At 39.3% G+C, this 26,018-nt stretch overlaps 1 protein-coding gene across 1 annotated transcript in view; it reads right to left on the bottom strand.

Moving 5' to 3' along the window:
• Window positions 1–12,781: 12,781 nt before the first annotated feature.
• The window catches only part of LOC126188304 (protein HBS1), a 201,463-nt gene continuing 188,226 nt past the window's right edge, over window positions 12,782–26,018 (bottom strand). The window contains exons 12-13 of the mRNA XM_049929895.1: window positions 20,019–20,264; window positions 12,782–12,952 (exon numbers count right to left, since the gene is read on the bottom strand). Of these exons, the coding sequence (XP_049785852.1) occupies window positions 12,944–12,952; window positions 20,019–20,264 (255 nt within the window). The 3' untranslated portion in view covers window positions 12,782–12,943. The remainder of the gene's footprint in view (window positions 12,953–20,018; window positions 20,265–26,018) is intronic.

The raw sequence follows: 26,018 nt of genomic DNA, 5'->3' as shown, positions 1-26,018 counted from the left end.
TTGTCCAGGTAACATCAGCAACTATATCTGTAAGTTCAAAATCAAAGATGACCCTCCCCTCTTTTGCAAACCATATCAAATACCAGTGAGTTTGAAAGAAGCAGTTTGGGATGAGATTAACAATATGATTGATAATAATATTATAGAACGAAGTTCCAGTGTAATGAATAATCCTTTGGTCATGGTGAAGAAAGCTACAGATGGGGTATTATTAGTCTTAGACACTCATAAATTGAATTGACATATAGATACAGAGAGAGATCGACTGATTAATATCGACAAATTGTTATCCAAATTTGAAAAGGCAAGATGCTTTAGCACAATGGACTTGACTGCGGGATATTGGCAGATAAAATTACATCCAGAATCCAAAAAGTATATAGCTTTTTTGTTTGACGGAAAATCATATTATTTCAATGTATTGCCATTCAGACTTAATATCTCTGTGTCCGTATTTATACGTGCGTAAGATGAAGCACTAGGTAGAGACTTATAGAAGGATTTGATAATATACATAGACGATATCCTAATAGTATCAGCTACTTGGGAGGAACATTGTCTAACTTTGTGCAAGACTGAAAAATTTAAAGAGAAAGGTATTACGATGAAGCTGTCAAAATCGTTTTTCGTGCACCAAGAACTTAAGTTCTTAGGTCATATTATAGGGGTAAAGGGAATTAGACCAGACCCTGAACACACAAAAGCTGTCAAAGGATGTCCGCACCCCAGAAATGTAAGACAATGAAAAGAATTTATAGGTACGGCCGGATACTACTGACGATATGTATGAGGGCAAGAGTTACATGATCCAAGAATTCTACATTTATTAAGAAAGGGAGTACTGTAGACTTGGGCTCAAGGTACAAATGATGCGTTTGAAAAAGTTAAGAGAGTGCTTGTTGAGTCACCCATATTACATCATCCAGTTATGGGCAAACTGTTTAAACTTTTGACAGATGCTTCTGATTACGGTGTTGCTGCCAAACTTTTCCAGGGAGAATGGGATCCAAGTGATGTAGAACACAGAACCATACCTTTTGCTAGCCGTAGCCTAAATAAGCATGAACTAAATTACACAGCTACTGAAAAGGAACTATTGACAATTGTGTGGAGTATCCAAAAGTTTCAAACACTAATATGGGGATCAGAAATCCATATTCATACAGATCAGCAAGCTTTATCCTTTCTGATGAGTAGTCGATTACTACACAGTAGGTTGATGTGATGGATGCTTTTCCTACAGGAATACGATATTAAGATACAATACGTAATAGGTTCCAAAAATATCATACCTGATGCTTTCTTGAGGCTACCCATAGGAATGGAAGAATTAAAATATACGGAAGGGTCCTCAGTTATTTTTGCCATTAATTTTATGTCAGCAGACATCATCATAAAGGAAATGGCTCAAAGAATAACAGGGAATATCCATCATGATCCTTATTTCACAAACATATTTTCTATGTGTATCCAGAACTCGTTACCTCCTAAACAATTAGGAAAATGAAAAATTACAGATCATTACTTGTTTTGGAAAAACAGCGAAACATCACAGCGGTGATGCTTATGTATTCCGAAGGTAATGGAAGACGAACTTGTGTGGTATGTTCACACAGGATACAGACACTTCAGAATCAAAAAATGTATATTCCATATGAATAAGTTTCATTATTTCAAGAAACCAGGGCATAATATAGCATCTTTGATTAGAACCTGTGAAACTTGCCAGAAATTAAAAGAGAATAATACTCATGTTAAATAAAAAATGTACCCTATAATTCCTAAGTCATTACACGACCTCACAGTGGCAGATTTTTTTGGATCAATTTCACAAGGAAAGGGAGGAGTATCACATATTTTGGTTATCATAGAACGTTGGTCAAAATGCACTAATGGCCATTAAAACTGCTACACCACAAAGATGATGTGCTACAGATGCAAAATTTAACCAACAGGAAGAAGATGCTGTGATATGCAAATGATTAGCTTTTCACAACATTCACACAAGGTTGGCATCGGTGGCGACACCTACAACGTGCTGACATGAGGAACATTTCAAACCGATTTCTCATACACAAACAGCAGTAGACCGGCGTTGCCTGGTGAAATGTAGCTGTGATGCCTCGTGTAAGGAGGAGAAATGCGTACCATCATGTTTCCGACTTTGATAAAGGTCGGATTGCAGGCTATCCCAATTGCGGTGTATCGTATCCCGACACTGCTGCTCGCATTGGTCGAGATCCAATGACTGTAAGCAGAATACGGAATCGATGGGTTCAGGAGGGTAATACAGAATGCCGTGCTGGATCCCGATGGCCTAGTATCACTAGCAGTCGAGATGACAGACATCTTATCCACATGGCTGTAACGGATCATGCAGCCACGTCTTGATCCCTGAGTCAACAGATGGGGACATTTGCAAGACAACAACCATCTGCACGAACAGTTTGACAACGTTTGCAGCAGCATGGACTATCAGCTCGGAGACCATTGCTGTGGTCACCCATGACGCTGCATCACAGACAGGAGCGCCTGTGATGGTGTACTCAACAATGAACCTGAGTGCACGAATGGCAAAACATCATTTTTTTGGATGAATCCAGGTTCTGTTTACAGCATCATGATGATCAATCCGTGTTTGGCGATGTTGCGGTGAACGCACATTGGAAGTGTGTATTCGTCATCGCCATACTGGCGTATCACCAGGTGTGATGGTATGGTGTGCCACTGGTTACACGTCTCGGTCACCTCTTGTTCGCATTGACGGCACTTGGAACAGTGGACATTACATTTCAGATGTATTACGACCCGTGGCTCTACCCTTCACTCGATCCCTGAAAAACCCTACATTTCAGCAGGATAATGCACGACCGCATGTTGCAGGTCCTATATGGGCCTTTCTGGATACAGAAAATGTTCGACTGCTGCCCTGGCCAGCACATTCTCCAGATCTCTCACCAATTGAAAATGTCTGGTCAATGGTGGCCGAGCAACTGGCTCGTCACAATAAGACAGTCACTCCTCTTGATGAACTGTGGTATCGTGTTGAAGCTGCATGGGCAGCTGTACCTGTACACGTCATCCAAGCTCTGTTTGACTCAATGCCCAGGCGTATCAAGGCCGTTATTACGGCCAGAGGTGGTTGTTCTGGGTACTGATTTCTCAGGATCTATGCACACAAATTGCGTGAAAATGTAATCACATGTCAGTTCTAGTATAATATATTTGTCCAATGAATACCCATTTATCATCTGCATTTCTTCTTGGTGTAGCTATTTTAATGTTTAGTTTATGTTAAACCACATCTCATTAAAAGAGTAAATACACGGACAGTTATACACTGTTTACAACAATACTTTCTAGAAGTAGGTCAACCAAAATGGTTTCTTATGGATAACAGACCACAATTTGCGAGTAACGAATTTAGAGAATTCCTAGCGTGGGGAGGTATTCAACAAGAGTTAATATCCAATTATAACCTGCCATCAAATCCATGTGAACGAGTAATGAAGGAAATTGGAAATTTATGTCGTACTTACTGCCATGAAAAACATACTTCGTGGGCAACGAAAATTAAGGACTTTGAACTTATCCTAAATGAATTACCCCATTTATTGACTGGGTTGACACTTTTAGAAGTTATAGACAAACCTTTTGTAGGAGAACCTCTAATTAAGTGTTTTAATTGGCCTGAAAAACCTAGTGTCAATTAAGAAGTAAATCCGGAAATAGTTTCTAAAAATTTAATTGAAAAGATGCTACAATGAGTAAGTAAGCATAACGAAAGGGCTTTGGAGCCTCAGTACCAAGTCGATGACCTGGTTCTTATAAAACAACATCTTCCCAGCTCGACTCTGGAGAAAGAGACTCATAAGTTTTTCCAAAAATACGAGGAACCGTACCAGGTACAAATGGTGGTCCATCCTAAGATGTTACTTTTAGTTGATCTCACAACTAGATTAAAGAAAGGTAAATACAATGTAAAGGATGTAAAATTATATATCCCCCAGGGACGTTAACATTCTACGTTAACAGGTGGAGTAACGACCATTAGTTCCCAAGTTGTTTTTGGTGTTTTTTCCATATACTTTCCTGCAGCGAATTCCTTTAAAATCTAGAACTATTCTGTAATATTATTGCTTAGAAAACTGGATATGACTATGAAAGAGAGAACAACTTAAGAGAATCACAGAAAAAAAGTGATACCTAGATGAAATAAACTAAACAGAGTATTATATTTGTGGAAAACATAATAAGATGTGACTAGCTGAACAACTGTTATATCATAGTGTACAGATTTTCTATTTTGTAAAGAGTATTTTATATCTTTTATGAGATGCAATATAGATGGGAGGGTTTGTATAAATTTTGAAAGGGGTGGGTATTGTAGCTAAAACATGGTTTACAAGAACAGATCAATCATGATTAACACAAAACACACATCACACATCACACCTTTCAAATAACCCTCACAAACAAGTGTGCCTGATTTTTCATCATTTGCCGTTTCCATAGGGTTGCTAGGATTTCCTTTGGGGACCTCAAAGGGTGAAGATGAGACAAGTCTGTTCGGTAGGAGATGATACGCGCACATATATAGGAAGCTATGACGATTTTACATCGAATAGACATAAGAAGAGGTGTACATACATAAGAAACAACTATAAAGTAGTAATGAGTACTGGATAAATAAGGGAGAGACATGAGCAAAGAAAGAAAATGAAAGTAGGAGTAGAATTAGTCATGTTGATCATTAAGAAACATCAGCATAATGACTACTCTGATGAATTGAAGGATAGTGGGACATAAATAATATATGTAGACACAGTATCTATTGAAAATATAGAAGTTGATAAGTAGAGGATTATGGTATACATACAAATGTATACTAGGGTAATGAACGGTGAGGCCTACTCAGGAAAGATAAGGGGGACATACCCGGCATTCGCTAAGTATAAAGGGCAGGTGTACCTACGTGGAGATAGGACAATCTGTGGCCTAAAAAACAGGGATGTTTTGTAAGGAGTGTAACAACCAGAATGGAAAGACGAAGTGCTCTCATAAGGTCAACCCACAAGCAAGGAATATGTGCTGATCCTAGGAAAAGGGAATAGTATTGTGACAAAAGTCACAAATTTTACAGGGATTATTTTGGGGGATGTGGATTCTATGAACAACTAGCATTATTATGTTTTATGGAACTGAATGAGAGTCAAGAGAACACTTTCATTTCGTCCAGAGTTCCTCCACACTACAAATAATGAAAATAATACATACCAGGAAAACAGTAGTACAGAAGATAAGAATAGAAAATAGTTTATTCATGTGTCATAAACACCTGAAGTTTACGATTGGGGGAAAAAAAGGAAAATAAAGAAAAGAAAAAGAGTCCTCACAATTCCTAAAAATTAGTACAGCTGACTAACACCACGAGTAAATACTCATGTCTTCATACCAAAGTAAAATAAGAAAAAGAGTAGAGGAACAGTAAGAAAAAGATTGTTCACGGGAGGACAGAGAACTGTTATGGAAAAGATAGATATGTATATAAACATATGTAAGAAATTAAAACTGTTAAGATATGAAATGTTATTATGAGATATTATTTTCATACTGAGTGTGTATAAAATATCGCATGTTCGATCTGAGGGGGGGATATTTAGTGATTCGAGAATTTCCGTGTAAATTCTATAACCACTCAGCCTTCTACCATCTTGAACACATAATATTATGGATATGAGTGTGGGATGGTAGAATTCTACCTACTGCGCGTCACATGTTTGTGTGTGCAGGTTTAAAATCAGTCACAGGAAGAAAGTAGACGTAGCGGTCAGACGGCACTGACAAGTACCTGTTGGGCAATCCATAAATGTTTTAGTGAATGTTGTCACGTCCTGACTTAGGTGGGAGAGGGAAAAGGAGTTACTGGTCAGTCTGCGCTCCCGAGAGGTACAGAGCAGAAGGCAGAAGGACAATTCACAGTGAAGGCATTTGATTGTTTTCTTCGATCTGAGCCAACACCGGTACAGGTATTTACTAGAAATGCAGGTGGTGACTCGGTAGGGAACTCGTTGTGGAGACTCTTGGACAAACAGGGTTTTGAAATAGTTGTTTATTCGAGACAGGACTAACTAATACACCGGAGGCTAGTTCTAGGGTTAGAAAAAGCATGAATAACACTGTTACAACAAAAGCCAGTGCAGAAGTCCCAGAAGTGGATGCTAAACACAGTAGCAAACACTAACAGCATCTTAAGGCAACAACTTAGTTGCAAAACAAAACATACTGAATGTGACACTTCACTGAGACACTTCAAGTGGGAGAGTAGACTTACGCGGAGCTGGACGAAGGCTGGAGTTGACGGAAGCGGATTCGGTGCCCAGATCATCTGACTGAACACCCCGCCAAAATGCAGAATCTAGGGGTTTTAAAGAGTCGTGTGGGGCCTTGTTTTTCCCACTTAAAGCCACCCAGTGGATCCTGTAGGTCTCTTGCAGGTGCCTGCCAATCACGGTTTAGTTAGGTCCCCTCTACTGCTCCTAAGGCAGGGAAGTTAATGCAGTTGCACTAACTAAGTCCATATTTGGTATCAACATTGTTCAGCTGAAAGCTGAATGTAACTGCTCTGCCAAATAAGGCTTCAACATTATTGTTATACGTCATTTAGCTCCACTCCTTGGGCTCCCCGGACTAGGGACTGCTAGGTCAACAGTTTTTGGCGTTTTCGCTCTCTTTCTAACCCTTGTGAGCCTACTGACATTGCTGTTCTCAGGGCTGGTATCAAGCTGGCTGTATACACTAGTACGTGCATGTTGGTTACAAAGTTCTACGGTGGCAACCTACTACAGCGTCTAGGCACACATGAAGTTACATCTTAATTCCTTGAAGAGTAACTAGCGCCCTGGGACCATGTTTGGGGGTGTCTGCATTTTCACAAGGCTCTCCCCTTACAGTTTACTTCATGTAACAATATCTCTCGTAGCTTCGTCTGCCCTCAGCCTTGTCTCTGCTTCCGCGCCTTGGAACGCCTGTCCTCCTTTCTCACAGCTTCAAGCACTACAGTAGCAAGGAATAATCAATATATTACAGTGTGTAAGGAAGAAATATGGAGTTTATATGAAGCTCTGAGCTTATTGTGTTATTGACTATTGTCATAAAAACAAGAACAGTTGAAGAAGTACTCTCGTAGGCTCATGACACAACCTTGTTAGAGGCAAGATTCATTTTATGATTCATGTTAAGAAAGGTCATGGTATTCAAGCCAACTTTCTTTTAACTGTAACTCAATTTGTTTCTAATGTCAACTGTATGAGAGACTTGCACGAAGGTACATATTCATGTGGAAAGTGAAATTTTTATTGTGTATGGAGGCCAAATACATTGTTAGTTGAAAAGTAAAGAATGTATGTCTACTTATTTCATAAGTAGAATGAGTCTAAAAATTCCTGTACCTAGCAGTATTCGACGGAGAAGAAGTCAAGAGGGGCTCCAGCAGCTGGCTATCCAGTAAAGAAGAGTGGCTGCAAATTCCAAGTAAGTCACCTCGTAAAGAAGTGGAAGGGGGTTTGGTGGAATAAGCCGATATAACCCAGATCCACACTCACACTTTAAGTTGTCAGAACGTTTAACTGTATGGGACAGATGTGGCACCTGTGCAGTCCACAAGGGAATGATCCATAGGACGCTGGATTGGGAGCAGTACTGGAATCAGGATAGACAAGTATATTCTGTTGGTTGGGTGGGTGGCAGAACACTACTTTGAGGAATGTGGGTAGGGTTTTGCGTAGGATATCCCTCAGGGCTTGATGAGAGGTAGTCAAAGCCCTGGTGGAGGATGAGGGATGTGGTTGAGCTTTTCAAGGCTAAGATACTGTTGGTGGTTAGTGTGCTTGATATGGACAGTCATATTGATGGAACCATCAGAGAGGTGGAAACTGACACATATGGAGGTGACTCGATAAGTTGAGAAGGACCAGGTGAAGTGGATTTGCTCAATGTGTGTTCCAGTTATGGAGGAGAGACTGAAGATTGTTCTTACCATGATTCCAGATCATGAAAATGTCATCAGTGAATCTGCAGAAGATAACAGGCCTCTTACCAGTCACCCTCACCTTGCGTCCTTCCCTACTGTGCCCCCACTTCCTCAGCTCAAGCAACTGCTTACAATAATTGAGTATCGATAATTAGTTTTGCCACTGCCACGGGTGTGTGTGTTTGGGTGTCTGTGTGTGTTAGTTTGTGTACTACTGCTAGAAAAAGAGCTAATGCTCAAAAGATAGTGTGAACGCTGTTTTCAGTTATTTATTTCAGTGCCCATGCATCAATCTGCTTTAGGTTAGTCATTGCATTTTCCTTATTACATTTACTGTTCCATCCAGGAATTTCCATTATTGTTTAATGTGTTGACTGTCGGGGTTATGACCTGCACATTTTATTACCTTCACCTTTATTTTAGTGATATTTTTCCATGACTCTTTTCTTTCATTTCCATTGATAAACTGGTACACTCGCCTAAATCCTCTGTCAAACTTTGTATGATGGTCAGACAGAAAGTAATGCCATTTCTTTTCTCTTTCATTAAGTTGGTAATGTAATAATTACAAATTTGATGCACTTCCACAACCCATCTTCTATAGCCTACTCCAGAACATCATCCTACATCAACAGATGGCAGCACTGTATACATTCAGAAAACGACCAACACTGTCATTCTTACAGGACAGCATTCTGTGAATGAAGTCCTCACTGCAGGAAGAGAAATGCTCAACTGCATTCATGAAAGGCTGAAAATTGTGTATGGAGATGCTATAGTGGAAATCAGCATAGTAGATGATGGATTCACTGCTGTAGAGAAACTGAAGGGCAAACACAGTTGGCCAACACAAAGGAGAGCAGCCAGCCAGCAACTGCAGTGACTTCGCATAACAGCAAACATGTCGAGAAAATCATTTGCCATCACACTATCAGACTTCCATCCCCAGATCACTCGAAGCAGCTCATCAGGAGCATCCCTCTGAAGATGTAGACACACTGAAAAATTTTGTATACCAGTGGTTGAGGAAGTAGGACCATCATTTTTACCAACAGGTATACATTGTCCTGTGTCAAGGTGAAAAGAGCTGTGGACGAAGAAGGTGATTATATTGAAAAGTGGCAGTGAATGTTGTAAGTTGTTATACTATGTATATGACATTTGCTTTTCTTGTCAAAATAAAATAAAATAAAAAGTGGTGGGGGAGAGTGAGGGACGACATTACTTTCTGACTGACCTTCGTGTATCATTAGTGAGAACATGTTACCAATGGTGGTATGTAGTGTGAATGAATATGTTCCCATATACCGCCGCTATCTTCTTACCTGCTGATCTTGCGGCTCACATGGCTGCTGCATAGAGAGCTGTCTGAACTTCATCGAAACTATGGTGTATTTTGCAGTAGGTACTTTAGCAGAATGGTGGTGTTTAAAATACGAAAAATTTTAATCTAACGTTTCCAGAGCAATGCTGAAGTTTTCAATTTTTTCATCTGCCAGTTCGAGCTGCACTGTTCCTTCCATTCTGTATCAATTATAGTTTGGTATTTATGATTATCCGCTGTGTTCTTCAAAGGTAAAATTGTCTCCTGTGTATTATTAGTGATTTGATTATTATGTACAATTTCAACAGTATCTTTTCTTATGTTGTTCAGTGTTAGTATTGGTATCATGTTCCTTACTACAATTCCATGTCTTTGATCTTCAACTCTCTATTATGTGGGTTTCAAAGTAAGGTTCTGCTTAATAAATCTCGCATGTAGCTCCGTTCTGCAGTTGATGAGATTGGTATGAGTTTAGCAATTAAATAATGCTAGAGCATAATGAATGTATTCATATCATTGGCTCATTTTGAATGCCTTAGCGGGTGGCATCTAAGATGTGGTCAATTGCAATGCAGCCAAGTGGTGGTAGATGGTTCCGGTAAACCAAATAGAGCTGATCTGGAACCCTCCCCACTACTGCTGGCTTGTATGCTTCCACCACCAGTGGCAGCTCCAGAGGTACCCTGGCATTCTCCAAGCAGTACTTTTTTTTCCTTCAAAGACTTCTTTTACTCTCCATTTTACTGAGATGTGTTTTATATCTAGTGCAAGGTGTGATAAACTTGTCAGCAAAAAGACAAATCAGGCTTTCTCTGACCGTTGACTGTAATGCATGTGCCTTCTTCACTGTTGAGCCCTGTTAATCACTAAGCAGTTACAATTCCTTGTTAAAGTTTTTTTACTTCTCTTAGGTAGTTTTGGTCTGCCCAGAGTATTTCATTTCCTTGGTGCTATCCTTATCTGTCAGGCATTCCTTTATCTGCCAACTTTAAATCTACCCAATGGATGATTAGCAACCCCATGAGTTGTTGTTGCTGTTGTTGTTGTTAAGTTAAGTAAATGAAGATAAATATGAAGTATTGACCTTACTCCCTTAATGTGGATAACATGCTGTTAAAGGGCGGGTAGTACTTCAAAAATTCCACTGGAAAGACTGCTGAATAAAAGTACTATCAATTCCATACTGCAAATTTAGGAATGACAACTTCAGTATGGATGAATGTCCATTGAGAGAGTAATTATGGGACACACAGCCAAATCTCTGTGACCAGTGGACAACAAGTGACTACGCTGCCATCATCAGGTACCCTGATAGACTGCTGGCTAGCAAACCATGGAGCTTCTATCTCCATCTCCTCACCTCCTTCACCCAACTGCCTCCAGTCATCTGTGAAAGTCTGTTGTCACTCCATCTGATGCTTGTGCCTGGAGGATGTGCTGAGGACTGGTTTTTGTCAGAACAGTTACACAAAATAATAAATTTGGGAAGCAGTATGCCCAACACTGATAGTGCAGATAGAGGAAACAGAAGTGGAATTGTTACTACTGCACTTCTTCCCTACAGTGGCACGCATCTAAAACTGCCCACCTACCAAAAGCACAGGAACTACATAGTAGAGTGAATGACGGCCTCAGACTGTGCAAATCTGGAATGTATCAGATCCCATGCCAATGTGACATCACATATATTGGGTTGATGATGTGCTTTATTAAAGATCACTGCTGCAAACATGAGCCACATACTCAACTACTGTAGCCAAACACATTCACAGATGTAAAGCTACAGAGCAAGGACAACAAAGGCACAAAATTCTTACATAGGTAGGCAAGTAGATAGTTTAATGTCCCTTTAACAACAAGGTCTTTAAGGATGGAGCACAAGTTTGGATTATCAAGGGATGTTGAAAGAAACTGGCCATGCCCTTTTCAGAGGGATCATTCCAGTATTTGTCGTAAGTGATTTGGTAAAATCATGGAAAACCTAATTAGGGTCACCAGATGGGGATTTGGACCTTTGTTCTCCTGAATGTGAGTCCAGTGTGCTAACCACCATGCCATCTCACTTGGCTATGAAACAAAACTAAAACTAGTGGAATTGTATCACAAAAGAATCAATTGAGTTGTAACATACAACTTAATCAACTGTGACAGGGGTTACAACTTTAGCAAGGCCTGGGAACTTCTACCCGGATTAATTAAAAGTTATACGGAGCTTCCTGCAACAACAATGATGAGCAAGGTGACCAGCCAAACATCTTCCCAAGCCACCAAAAAGATCAATGACATCTATATCATTGCTGTCATGGATATGCTGTGCATTAGATGCAACCCTGCGAACAAACCTCCAATGGACTGGCAACAGCCCCACTATGGGCTAATGGAGCAGAGTGAAAGGAGAGGTGGTGAACGGTGAAATAAAAGCAATGCACACCCCCTAAAAAATCAGTTCAGCAGTGCACCTGACAACAGCAATATGGTCAATTCCCAACTGAACACAGAAATCTGGCTATAGTCCTCAGAATTATTCTCTTACCATCAGTGTCAGTGAAGCTGAACTATCACTTAGGTCACTGAGCTGATGAAACATATTACATTTGTAATCAGCAGCATGTCTCATTTCAAGACATAATACAGTATGTCAGGCACTGTTTGCAAAGTTACCTCTGGATGGTTCAGGTTATCAATACCTAAATGATAATTTCTGAAAATGGGAACAAGGATGTGACCGATAAGACTTTTGCAACCCATCATCCACTACACAGGTGACCAGCCAGTCAAATATCTTCCTAAGCCACCTGAAGAGATCAGTGACATCTATATCATTGCTGTTTGACTCTTTCTCAGCTGATGAACCAGACTGAATTACTAAACAACGAAAATTTGTACTTACAACAGACTCTTTGACTCAACGGGTGTAAAGTGACTGACTGACGCAAGTTTCACAGGCAAGCTCAGATTTTTATGGATTTTTGTTACTGTATCATTGCTAGTTCTTGTTTCAGTAAAATTACCAAATTAAAGTCGGTCTTCTCTGTGCTGTATCTGCTTTAAATATCCGTCATATCAATTAGCACCATCATTATGATTATGATAATCATAATCACCAACATCATCATCCTAAAAGTGCAACAATGCTTTAAAGTGTGCTTATCCATACAAACAGCTTTTGCTCAACTCAAGTACACTAGTATTAAGAATTCCTACTGAAGCAACCACAACTGAGACCAATTGTGAATATGTATTACTCTTATTCCTGGTATTCCTCCAAACTTGCTTATGGTAAGAAACATTCTTGATGCATGTTGCAAAAATATGCATTTGTTGCAGTGGAATGAAATTATCTTATATTTTTATCTGCAGTAGTCAGAAACTGAAACAAATTATGAGGGAACTGACTGACAATTTTAAAATCCACAGTACTAAGAGATTTTTCATAGAATCGTTTTATTCATGGAGATTACAATGAGGTACACGTAGGAGAGCTGTACTTCATGCTTGTTATATTACTTCTTGGAAAAGAAAATCAGTTTTCCATTTCTTCTGATAAGTGCTGTATAACAGTCATTTGATTTCTTCCAGTCTCACTGTTAGAAGATCTGAAAACAAGAAAGCATAACATGAGAAATATTTTCTTATTACTACAGTGACATTAAAGCAGCCAACGCAACACAAACAAATGAGTATCTTTTAAGAAAATACTGCCTTAAACTTGCTACAATGTATTTTAAAAAATAGGAAATGGAGAAATCACATTCACATTTCTTCCCACAAGAAAAGAATGATTTTCAGGTAACCATTTAGGAAATGCTTCAAATATAAACATAGAGTTCACAGCTCGTGGTCTCACGGTAGCATTCTCACTTCCTGAGCATGGGGCCCCGGGTTCAATTCCCAGCAGGGTCAGGGATTTTCACCCGCCCGAGATGACTGGGTGGCGTTGTGTCATCATCATCACCATCATTCATCCCCATTACAGTCAGAGGAAGGCAACAGCAAACCACCCCCAGTAGGACCTTGCCTAGTATGGTGGTGCAGGTCTCCTGCCTAGTTCCCCTACACTCTGTCAAGAAGCATGGGACTTCACTTCCATTTCCATAAACACAGTCTTTTGCTGCTGAAGACAACTGTATACTAGCAGTAATTATTTGTTGACAAAAAATTACAACAGTGAACACAGCAAACAATATCACTATGTTGGATTTCAAATTTTATCTCCTTCACACATTTCCTAAGTGTCTGAGAGTACTTGATGTATTGACAGGTATGCATGCAGTCCCTTCAAAATGGCTTTTTGTAGATGGATATTTTATTGATGCCAATATTTTTCAAGTATCCACTGAGTTCTTTTGATGCTGCATCCAGTGTGCCAACAACCAACATGATTACTTTTATTGATTGTTTATTATTATTATTATTATTTATTCTTGCAGGACCTGAAGTCATTTTTGGGAAAATTCATGAATCAATGGCACATGACAAAGTATGAGCAAAATTCGGTATTTTGCTCCAAGAGTTGTTTGTCACCACTATGAAAAATGTTCTTGTCTGTCAGCCTTTCTCCACAGAAAAGTAAGTCCAAAACGAAACTACTGCTAAATTACAATAGAAAAGAATTTATTATTGTATTCTGGGGACAATTACTTTACAGATACAGACATACGATTTATCTGCTCTAAACATTTATTTTATTTATATATATTCCTCCCTTAGCTTCAGCTCCCTCCTCCATCCCAACCCCCTCTCCACCTCTCTTGTTTTGTCCACTAATGCATCTTTCCCTTTTCTGAACTGTTGACTGTTTTCTCTGTACTCTGTGGTTCTGTAGACTTTGTATATAATCAGTACAGAGTACTAAATGATCTTATGATAAATAACAGTCAGCTAGAAACTCACTACATCTGTTTCCCTACAATGTAATAATATCAATTTAGTTAGGAATTAATTTCTGATTTGCTCATAAAGCATCTGTGATTTACAAATAGGAAATCCATCTAGATGTCCTCCCCATTTCTCACAAATGTAAATTTTATCACTAAGAAATCTGCAATGTCCTAAAGTAAGTTCCTCTACTAGATGTGAAAATTTTGTTACGGATAACATAGGCAGCATTAACTTTATGATAAATGCCCTACTTGTCATTTTCCGAGGGCAATCATTAAAAAATTGGCCTTTTTCTATGTTTTCACAGAAAACCAAAGACGGATATTTTGGTGTTACATTACTCCAATAGAGTGATGTGCAACCTTATGTCTAACTAGTCACAAGTGATATGAGTATCTTTAAACGATATAGCTGTTTAGTAGTCACGCGAGCATGAAACTGGAGGGAACTGGAGGTTTTCTTATATATCTTTGCATGTGTTGAGGTGTATGAGGGATGCCATGTGTCTTGAAAGTGGGGAAGTAATTGCAGTAATTCCACAAGCTGAAGTACTTGTGTGAACATTTGTGCACTCTCCATGCATCATTGTCCCAGTTTGGAGTATCACAACAAGTCCTGAGAGTAAATGCCAACAATGTAACAATACTGCAGGAGATTCATGCAAAACCAGAAGTAGTTTATGTGATACTTATGTACAATACGCGGATTGTAGCAAAATTAAAATTGTTGGTGATTTCACACATTATTAAGGAAATTAAAATAAAGACTTCCTTGCTCCTCACCCTTACCTATATTAAGTAAAATATTTTGTACAATATTTATGTTGATGAACTGTTAAACTGACACACACACACACACACACACACACACACACACACACACACACACACACACACTCTTATGTGAGACTCCAGGATGAATTTAATAATGTTATGAAAAGGATAGTTGCTGCTCACCTTGTAGCTGAGGTGCTGAGTCACAGATAGGCACAACAAAAAAAAGTGTCACAAAATAAGCTTTTGGCCAACAAGGCCCTTGTCAAAAATAGACAACAGACAAAAAGTGCTGCCTGTGGGAGCATGCAGGGATGAGGAGGAAAGAGGGTAGGGCAACAAAAACAGATCTACCGTGCCTTATCCTTCTAGTCACCCAACATCTACCAAAGTCCCACTGTCCGACCACAGAGCAACATTTCCCTCATTACTTAGTACCACCCAGTACTGGAGCAACTGAATTACATTCTCCGCTAGGGTTTTGACTACCTCTCATCTTGCCCTGAAATGAGAAATGTCCTATCCACTATCCTTCCCACTTCTCCCACAGTGTTATTCTGCTGCCAACAGAACCTACAAAATATCCTCGTCCATCCCTCCACACCCCCTGCTCCCAACCCCTTGCCTCACCGTTCATATCCCTGTAACAGATGTAGGTGCAAGACCTGTCTCATACATCCTCCCACCATAATCTACTCCAGTACAGTCATAAACATCACCTATCCCATCAAAGGCAGGGCTACCTGTGAAACCAGTAAAGCGATCTAAAGCTAAACTGCACCCACTATGCTGCATTCAACACGGACATGACAACCAACAAGCTGTCTGTCCGCATGAAAGGCCACTGCCAATTGTGGCCAAGAAACAATTGGACCACCCTTTTGCTGAGCACACCGTCCAACAGGATATTCTTCATTTCAATGACTACTACACTTCACTTCACAGTCTATGCCATCTTGATCCCACCAACACCAGCTTTTCTGAACTGTGCTGGTGCGAACTCTCCCTGCAATATATCCCACATTCCAGTAACCCTTCTGGTCTCAACCTTCGTTAGTCATTGTCCTTACCTATCTAGCCCCTTCCCTGTTCCCATTCCAGCACTGCAAAGCCCTCTATATTCCACCAACACACCCAGTCTTTTTACTTCTCTCCTTTTCCACTACCACCATCTCACCCACCCTCCTTCTAACCTCCCAACTGTACCTAGCTGCCCTACCCTCTCTCCACCTTGTCCCTGAATGCTCCTCCCACCATCAGCACTTTACCATCCCCCCCTCGCCCCCTACTGCACCTCCTTCTACCCACCCCAGGCTTCACGGGATTGCCTCTCTCATCATGCACTGCTGCTCATAGTCTGGCTTCAGCTGCCGGGGACTGTGGTCGTGTGTGTGTGTGTGTGTGTGTGTGTGTGTGTGTGTGTGTGTGTGTGTGTGTGTGTTTTCGATAAAGGCTTTGTTGGGTGAAAGCTCATGGCAGAGAATATGAGTCGTAGATATGGCCAACACAACGACTCTCAGAGAAGGAGAAGGATGAGGAGGAAGAAATTAGTGTTTACTGTCCCATCGACAATGAGGCCTGTAGAGATGCAGCACAAACTCGGATTAGGGAAGGAAATCAGCTGTTCCCTTTCAAAGGAACCATCCTGGCATTTGCCTGAAGTAATTTAAGGAAATCATGGTAAACCTAAATCAAGATGGCTGGACACAGGTTTGAACCATCATCCTCCTGAATCCACATGGCAGCTGAAGCCAGACTACAAGCAACAGTGCATAATGGGAGATGCAACCTGGTGGGGTTAAGGGCAGGGAGAGGGAAGAATACCAGGGTAGGGATGGGAGACAGTAAAGTGCTGCTAGTGGGAGCATGCAGGGTTGAGGTGGACAGAAGCTACAGCACCAAGAGCTAGGTGCGGCTGGGAGGTTAGACAGAGGTCAGGAGAGGGGGATGGGGGTGGGGATAGCACGAAAGGAGAGAAATAAAAAGACTGAGTGCTAGCCTTAGCCCCTCAGAAGTGTCAGTCCTCTCCAAAAGCCTCACCTTTTGTCCTATTCCCAAATCTAATCGTGCAGGACTTGTTAAAGACCTTCTCTCCTCTTCCTGGTCCCTACAGTGGAAACACTTTTCCCCACCAACCCTACCAGACTCAACCAAAGACCAATACTGAACCCTGTCTGACTCAGATCACTCCTCCACTCAACCATGATCCACACCCACTGCCCCCAAATCACCCCCTGTTAACTTTCCAGAATTTTTTAACATCTAACCTTGCCTCAAACCAACATTCCCCATATCCCTCAACATACAAACTAATCCTACAACCGCAGAAAGAATGGAATCCACAACCTAAGAATTGATCCTGACATTATAATCTTACCTGCTGACAAAGGCCCCACCAGTGTTGTTTTGAACCTCCTCCCACCACCACCACGTACTCCAGTCCAATCACAAGCATCACCTACACCACCCATGAAGGGCTATCTGTGAAACCCGTCAAGAGATCTACAAGGTAAGCTGCAACCACTGTGCTCCATTATACATGGGCACGACAACCAACAAACTGTCTATCCTCCCAGTTTCATCTAGCTACCCTACCTTCTTCCACCTTATCCCTGTACACTCTCACAAGCAGCACTTTACTGCTTTACCATCCCACACCCCTATCCTGCTATCCCTCTCCCTCCCCACCCCAGTCACCACCACCCGCAGCCAGAGACTGTGGTCGTGTGTGTGTGTGTGTGTGTGTGTGTGTGTGTGTGTGTGTGTGTGTGTGTGTTGCCTATTTCTGACAATAGCCTTGTTGGCTGAGGGCACACTTTTTGACAGTCATTTTTTCGTGGCTGCGACTCTGTATCTCTGCTGTGTGCTGAGTAGCAACAATCCTTTTCAGGATTTTTTTTTTGTGTGTGTGTTTGGTATGGTGGAGGTTAATTTTGTTATAAGCTTCTTGCTCTTTTAGACATATGCCAGTACAATTAGAAGTAAGGAAAAAATATTGAACACTCTGGCAGATTTAAAGACTGCGTTAAATGCTATGCTAGATACCACCAATACTATTATAAACACCCAAGATGTTAGGTTCACTGAACTAAACAATAAACTAGACATAACAACTGCTGATTTAAAGGCTGAATTACAAGTAACTAATAAGAAAACAGATAAGCAAGTCCAAAAATTAGAGGAGTACAACGAGAATAGAATGACGACACAATCCTCCAGGCTGTGACTAAACCATGTCTCCACAATATCCTTTGCAAGGTATGCCAGAAAACTTTTATTAACTTTGGAAGGTAGGAAATGAGATACTGGAAAAACAAAAGATGTGAGGTTGGGTCGTGAGTTGTGGTTGGATAATTCAGTCAGTAGAGCACTTGCCTGCAAAAGGGAAGTGTCCAAGAATGAAGTACCAACCCGGAAAACACTTTTAATCTGATAGGAAATTTCAAATAATTGCATGCTCCACTGCAGATTGAAAATTCATTGTAATTACTGTCATAAATTTAGAGATATTTACATAGAATTTGGTTGTTCAGTAGCTTTGATGTCATTTATCTGACAAGCCTTGTATTAGTGAGAGATGGGGTATCAATGATTTAGTATTAAGTGAGAAAATTGCTAACGAAAGGAAAAGAATACAATTTAGCTGTACATTTAAGTTAAAACTGTGTGTTGAGAACAATGATGAATTCATGGAAGGTGAAAAAAGAGACATTTGAAGTAGGGGCCTCATGCCTATAAGCAAAATGAGCTGTGCTGGTCGACAGGTGCATTTTGGAATGGTTAATGTGATAAAGTTTTCGAGGCCACTGGCACAAACTGGTTTTAGTTATGTCCCAAAGTCCTCAGGCAATTCACATTCTTTGTAAAATTTGTAGAACGATGTCTGTAAGGACCCTAGTCAATTGTTGTCTTCCTTAATGTTTCATTTTTTGTACAACAACTCTCTGTATACTATTCTATCTATTTTAAATTATAAATCCTTGTATTATCCATAACTATATGATCACACATAATGGTAAGTTACCATGATGCACAAAGTGGATGAGATATTATGTAAGTGTGGTAAGATATGGACAGTGCCACGTTCTAGAGGACTAATTTCACGACATTTACACTTGTCATTAGAAACTGATCCAATTCTGCACCAATAAAAATATAGCAACCACAAAAATACTTGTCATTGTTAGAAGGGAATGTAATTAATAATACCAAAATGCACTACAAAACATATTTTACATTTTTTATCAACTACTGCCAGACAGTTTGTCTTTAACCATAACACAACAACTAGCAAGCACTTGGTGATATTAGTACTGGATTCACTTAGAACAAACCCTAGCAGATTTTTCTCCATTTTTCAAGCACAGCTAAGCAGTGGATCCAGAACACAAAATGTTCGTAATGGTTTGTCTAACATTTAGACCAGTTGAAGTAAATGTATAATTTCTCTCTTTCCCACATATTTTACTAATGAAATAACCCATACAAATTACCAATTTCACACTGACATATTATTACACAGATTTTATACCAACAATGTCCTTGTGTTGCACTCACAAAGGGGTAAGATCTCGTAGCATGTAAGTAATTTGACATATGACAAATATTCAGTAATGTTTGTGTCATGCCATCTATTCTTTGACAACCATTTCTACTAATGGTGGAGTATGTCTTTGTTTTGTGTCTTCTTAAATGAGGTTTTTTCTGTATGCTTTGAAAGTTTCAAAGGTTACAAATTATGCAGCCAGCAATCTAATTTTGCTGATCAGTGTGTACAATTGGTATTTCTTTCTAACATTAATATTGAAGACTGTCAAAAGAAAAAAAAATCAATCTCATATTTCCCACTGTTTACAATAATTTTAAAAAAGGAAATTGAAGGTATTAATCACAACAGTGACAGAAAAATTAACAAAATTAATTATGGTAGTAGGAGTACTGGCACAGGTAATTAAAATGGACTGATCACAAAATGGAAATCTTACTGTTTCAGAAAAGTTTAGCCCACCTGCGTAACAAGTCCTGCAGCCACAGTAACACCACCAACACGAAGCATAAACCGGCCCAGCTCCTTGATGTCTTTATAAAGTTCCATACATATGGGCCTTGATGTTTCCAATTGTACTAAGGCGTTAGAATTACGAACTAAACATCTTGGATGTCGTTTAATTACTTCACCTGTACTTTTGTGCAACTGAGCAACAAGCTTTGTAATAACAGCTGGCTCTAGCAATGACTGATGATGCAGAATTACCTAGAACAAATTTAAAAAAAAAACATATTTTTAACTCAACATAATATGCTGCAATGACTGTTAAACATTTATTATTTTAAGATCAGTATTAGGTACATATAAGTGATAAAATGCTTGTAAAGGGCTGAATGTGTAACATAATTCTTACATGTAAGAGATGTAAAATACTGACTTGCTAAAACTATTTAGTTTACCAACATGTGGAGCTGTACACTACTACAAGTTGATTTGGTACTATAGTGCAAAATACATACTCTAAACACTACTCCATAATAAGTGTTAAAGTCATTGATTCCATCAAAGTTGTTTATTGCTCTACCTGCAAAGTTCTGTTCAAAGCAAATACAAAACAATCAATTTCTGACTATCTGGTCATTTGGCAAGTGCAACAGGTACATGGATTCAATGGGACAACACAAGCAAATCAGTCGCACTGTTTCGGAATAAAGAAATGGTCTTCACTCTTGTTATTAATATGTAACTATATACTTTGTGTGTTCATCATTATTTTATATCAGAATGAAAGTGAACATATCACATGAACAATAATGTATTATTAACATAACTGAAGACTATTACTGTATTCCAATACAAGTTTGTTTGCTGAACAAAAGTGGGCAAATTAAGTAAACAGACAAAGAACTGTTACTTCAATTTAAGCTGAGACAAAAGCTTTCTCAAAGTCTAAGAATTCCAGATAAAGTGGTGATTCATACTCAATGCTCCAATCTATGATTTCATTCACAACTTGCTAATAATTCATTACGGAAAATCCACTTCTAAATTAAGTTTGTTTCTTTACCTGGTAAAATTCCAGCCCCCCCTCCATAAGCTTGTTGGTAGCTTTAGTCAATATCTTGCACATTGTGAAGAAGAGGCTCATAGGACTATAGATTTCTGACTTATCTGTTAGCTTTCTTGTAAAGTACAACAACATCAGTATTAGTTCAATCCTGGAGAACTGTATCTGTCATCAGACATTTTATAAATAATCTGCAAGTTCCTTCTGTACTACTTTACCTCCAACTTTAACCATTTGTAATGAAATGCCATTGGTTCCTGGTACATTTCCTTTCTCATACCTTGAATGGCTTCAAACACCTCAGCTGCTAATAATTCTGGAACACTTCCTTTTCATTATTAACATGTCATGGACAGTGCCAGAGCAGGACTCTGGCAATAGTAGTTAGTCAAGTCTGGTTAGTGCTGTTCATAAAAATTCATAGTTGAAATTCTGTTTTGTGCCTCCCCCCCCCCCTCCTCGCCCCACTGTACATGCACGGCCACAGCTTTGTAATGGCAATATTTGATGCTTTTGAAGAAGTATTCAATGACTGGTTCAGAAGGACAAGAATTCTCTAATAAGTAATAAAGAAAAAAAGTAATGTACTGTAGTGTTTGCAAGAATGTGTCATCTGGAATGTTTGAAAGAAATTCTAGTAGTAAAATATATCCTAATTTAATTGTTGTTGATTTGGTTGTTGTTTCTGTTGCTGCTGCTGCTGTTTTCAGCCTGAAAACTAAGTTTGTGCAGCTCTACATGACAGCCCATCCTCTATATGTCTTAAATCTCTGTGTAAGGACTGCACCATACAAGGAGCAATCAAAGTTTTCATTATCACTTCAAAAAAATCAAGCTGCAGCCCTGAAATTTGGTGATGGTTTAGTCTTCCTCTAAACATTCACCCTCCAGTGTGACACATTTTCCTTAATGCCAGATGCTTGGTTAAGGCCTGAGTTGTAGAAACCTGCATTATGGCTGTTCAGGAAACATTCTACCTTGAAAATCACCTCACAGTCATTCTGGAAATTCCTGCTGTGAAATGGTTTCTTCATCTGAGGAAAGAGGAAGTAGTCACTGGATGCAATGTGAGGAAAATAGGGGGGGGGGGGGGGGGGGGAGGGGGGGGCTGTAGGTAGGCAAAATTTAAAATCTGATGGGCCAAGGAAGCAGTATGCGTGACAATGTCCTTTGCAGAATGACCTGGGACATTGTTCTGTAGAAAAACCATAACCTTAGACAGCTTCTCACAATGCATCATGTGATCAGGAAATTTTGTTAGTATTAGCATTTTATAAGCACAATGTGTTAACACCACATACATCATGGTAGCCCCAAAAACCACTAAGCACCACCTTGCCCACTGATGGTTCGGCCTTTACCTTTTCCTGGAGTGTTGAATCCAGATGATTCCACTGCTTGCTTTGCTCATTTGTCTCGGGGTCATAGTGATATACCTAGCACTCCTCTACAATCATCAGAAGCAAAATAAGTTATCTGAATTGTCCTCAAACTGATACAATATTTCCACTGCTGCCCCTATTTAGTGAATTTTTTCAATGGGTGTGAGTACAGTGATTGGTGAACTTTGACACATTCAAAATGTTGAAAACTGATTCATGACTGATTTTTCACTTTTTCCACTATCACATAGATTGTGATATGCCAGTCTTCGAGCACTTTGGCCTCCACTTCTCCTGCAGTTCTTGGTTCTTCACAGAGAGATTGTCTGTCACTTTGTTCTTTTCTCACACTGGAAGCATCTGTGCCACACAGATGGACTATTCTCTTGAAATGCTTTGTAACTCGAATTTAGCCAATCAATGGGCTTCTATCAGATACCTGCCTCAGAAGCAGGACAGTTCAAAATGAATGTAGCAATTACAAATAGCTATAATGATTTAATGCATAGAGATACAGCAATAAGCATTACAGAGAATGTAAAAGAAAGGGCAAAATTTTTATTGTAGCACAAGGACAGTGAATCAGAAGCTACGGCATGTGCGGTCATCCATAAGTAAAACAGCTCTGTGTCATAAATGAAAATTGCAGATATCTTGCACTTCCTGTTAAATTCTAACAACTGTCATTCTGTCACCAAAATGAATTTTTAGCGGTGAGGCAACCATCCACATAAATGGTACAGTTAGCCAGTGCAACATTTGAATATACGTACAAAACAGCCTTTGTCTGTAACTGAACATCAGCAGGGCTCATCAAAAGTTAATGCTTTCTGCAGGATTTCAACACAAAAATTGTATGGTGCTTTTTTTTTCCACCACCGAACTGAATGCTTCAATAAATGATTACTTAGACGTGCTTGAGCAACGGCTGTTGCCATAGCTTCATTTGGATTCCAGGATCACATCTTTTAGCAAGATTAAACACTAAAACACTGAGATATGGAAGTTCCTATATAATTAAATCAACACCCTTAAAACTGTTGAATAAGTCGTAATGGACATTGTCACATGATGTTCTGCTCTTGGTCGTCACATGATGTTCTGCTCTTGGTCAACTAGATTTCTGGAGCTGATGCCCACTGATTTCTTTGTGCTGGGGTTTCAGGAAAGACCTTGTGAATGTGCCTCCTTTTGCTAAATGCAATTTCAGAGCTCAAAATGCGCATTTTTAATGCACTTGTGTTGGTGGCTCCATGTGCGCTTCAGAATGTGTGGCATGAAATGGAATATCACTTAGACATTTCCCATGTGACCAATGGGCGTTATATTTAACACCTATGATATCTATTTTTTTTTTCACTTTATTTCACAATAGTAAACACCATACCCCAAATTCCTTAAAGAATCAAGCTCCTACATGTAAAAAAGCTTCAACAATCTAATTACAAATGAGTTAATGTGTTAAATATCTCAGGTTAAGCATTTAAGAGAGAGAGGTTACAAAAGGTTTGAAATTATGTTTAAACATTTTTGGACATCACTAAGTGCTCTCATTATCAAACAATGGATGAGTACAGCACGAGTAATTTACACTCTGCATTAAGCAAAAACTAGTTTTTCACTCATCTCAACATTTATGATATCATATATCCTGAACTGTGTGTCATACAAAGTATATGCAGATGGATGCTGCCTGCAACAGTGTTCCATCTAGAGGCAATACTAAAGAAGCAATAAATTACAGCATCATACCTGATTCTGCAATTTTACTGCATCAACAGAGAAAATGTAGTAGGCGATGAACTTTTTTTGCTTTCATCACTTTGTGGGGGATGTCAGTGAGGCAAAGTTTCATGAAAGTTTGAAATTATGTACACATTTTGTTGTTAGTCATTAAGTGCTCTCATTCATAAGTACTGGACGAGTATAGTCCGGGTAATCGGCATGCTGTGTGTTATGCTGCCTCAAGATATATACAAGGTGTGCTCAAAAAGTAGCAAGAATTTTTGTTTTTCTTAAACGATCTTTACTTATTCATCAACATCAACTTTTGTCTTCTTCAAAGTAATCCCCCTCTGTTGTAACACCCTTATGCCATCACTTTTTCCAGTCTTGGATGCACTTCTCGAACTCGCTTTTCGTTGTGGTGTTCAGCTCCTTCAGCAATTGCATTTTTATCTCATCAATGGTAGCAAAACGATGTCCCTTCATGGTTCCCTTCAACCTCAAAAATAGAAACAAGTCACAAGGGGGCCACATGTCCGGTGAATAACGGTGGCTGAACCAACATAAAAGGTTTGATTTTAGCCAAAAAATCACATGCAAGCCCTGAGGTGTGAGTGGGAGCATTATCATGACAATTTCTACAAGTGACTTTACCCCAATTCTGGCCATTTTATTCAGAATGCTTCATGAAAATGGTGTCTTACTGACAGTACATTCATAAGTCAGGAACTCATGATGTACTACCCCATTGTACCCAGAGAAAACAGTGAGAAGAACCTTCACATGTAATCAAACTGGTTGAATTTTTTTTTTTTTTTTTTTTTTTTTTTTTTTTTTCCAGTCTTGGCTCATCAGGCAGTTTCCAGTGGGATGAATGGGTCTTTGTTTTGATTACATACATATATACCCATGTTTTGTCGCCTGTTATAACCACCTTTAGAAGTTCTGGATCATTGTTGACTTCATTCAGCAATTTCTAAGTGATGTCTACATGATTGTTTTTGGTCAAAATTCAACAATTTTGAGTCGAAAAATATTGCGTGGCATGAGCCAAAGGATATGCTGACATCATCAGCAATCTCTCTGATTGTGATTTTTCAGAAACATTTTCTTTACTGCTTCCATATTGTCATATCAACTGATGTGCTAGGGCACACAAGGTGGTCGTCATCTTCAACATCATCTCGAACCTCTTTCAAACATTTACACCACTTGTAAACTCGTGTTACTCATAGCAGATTTGCCCAAAAACCCCAGTCAAAATTTTGAATGTAGTGTTGCACTTTATTCAGTTTTTCAAGCAAAATTAAGGCAAATTCTTTGATCCATTTTTTTAGAAAGCAAAAATTCGGTGAATGCTCGAAAACACACATCTTTTTCAATTACTAACAATATACTAAATATTTAAAACAGCTGAAAATGCAAACATACATCAGGAAAAAGTGTACCAACAAGATAGATAAAAAACTGAAAATTGGATGTATGAAACTCGCAATATTAAAAAGTTCCTGTTACTTTTTGATCACAACTCATATACTGTTTCTAACTCAAATGTAAGGGACAATCAACTGAAAATGATACAGATGGAAAGTAAGTAAGAAAACCATTTATTATTTCAAAAATACCTGCACATGCATTCCACGTGAGACAAGGCAGTAAAGGCCTTCATGGAAAAATGTCTGAGACTGCCTATGGAACCATGTTGCCTATCCACATGCTGCCAAGGTTGTTTCAAGTAAACTGCAGAAGTTTTGCTGGGAAGCCCTTACATATCCTCTACACAGTCCTGATTTTCCCCTTGTGATGTCCATATATTTGGAGCCCTGAACAAAGACATTTGTGGCT

Source organism: Schistocerca cancellata, chromosome 5 (assembly GCF_023864275.1).
Source record: "Schistocerca cancellata isolate TAMUIC-IGC-003103 chromosome 5, iqSchCanc2.1, whole genome shotgun sequence".
Classification (NCBI taxonomy): Eukaryota; Metazoa; Arthropoda; class Insecta; order Orthoptera; family Acrididae; genus Schistocerca; species Schistocerca cancellata.
The sequence above is the reverse complement of the archived record's forward strand: the minus strand, read 5'-3'. Positions and strand labels throughout refer to the sequence as shown.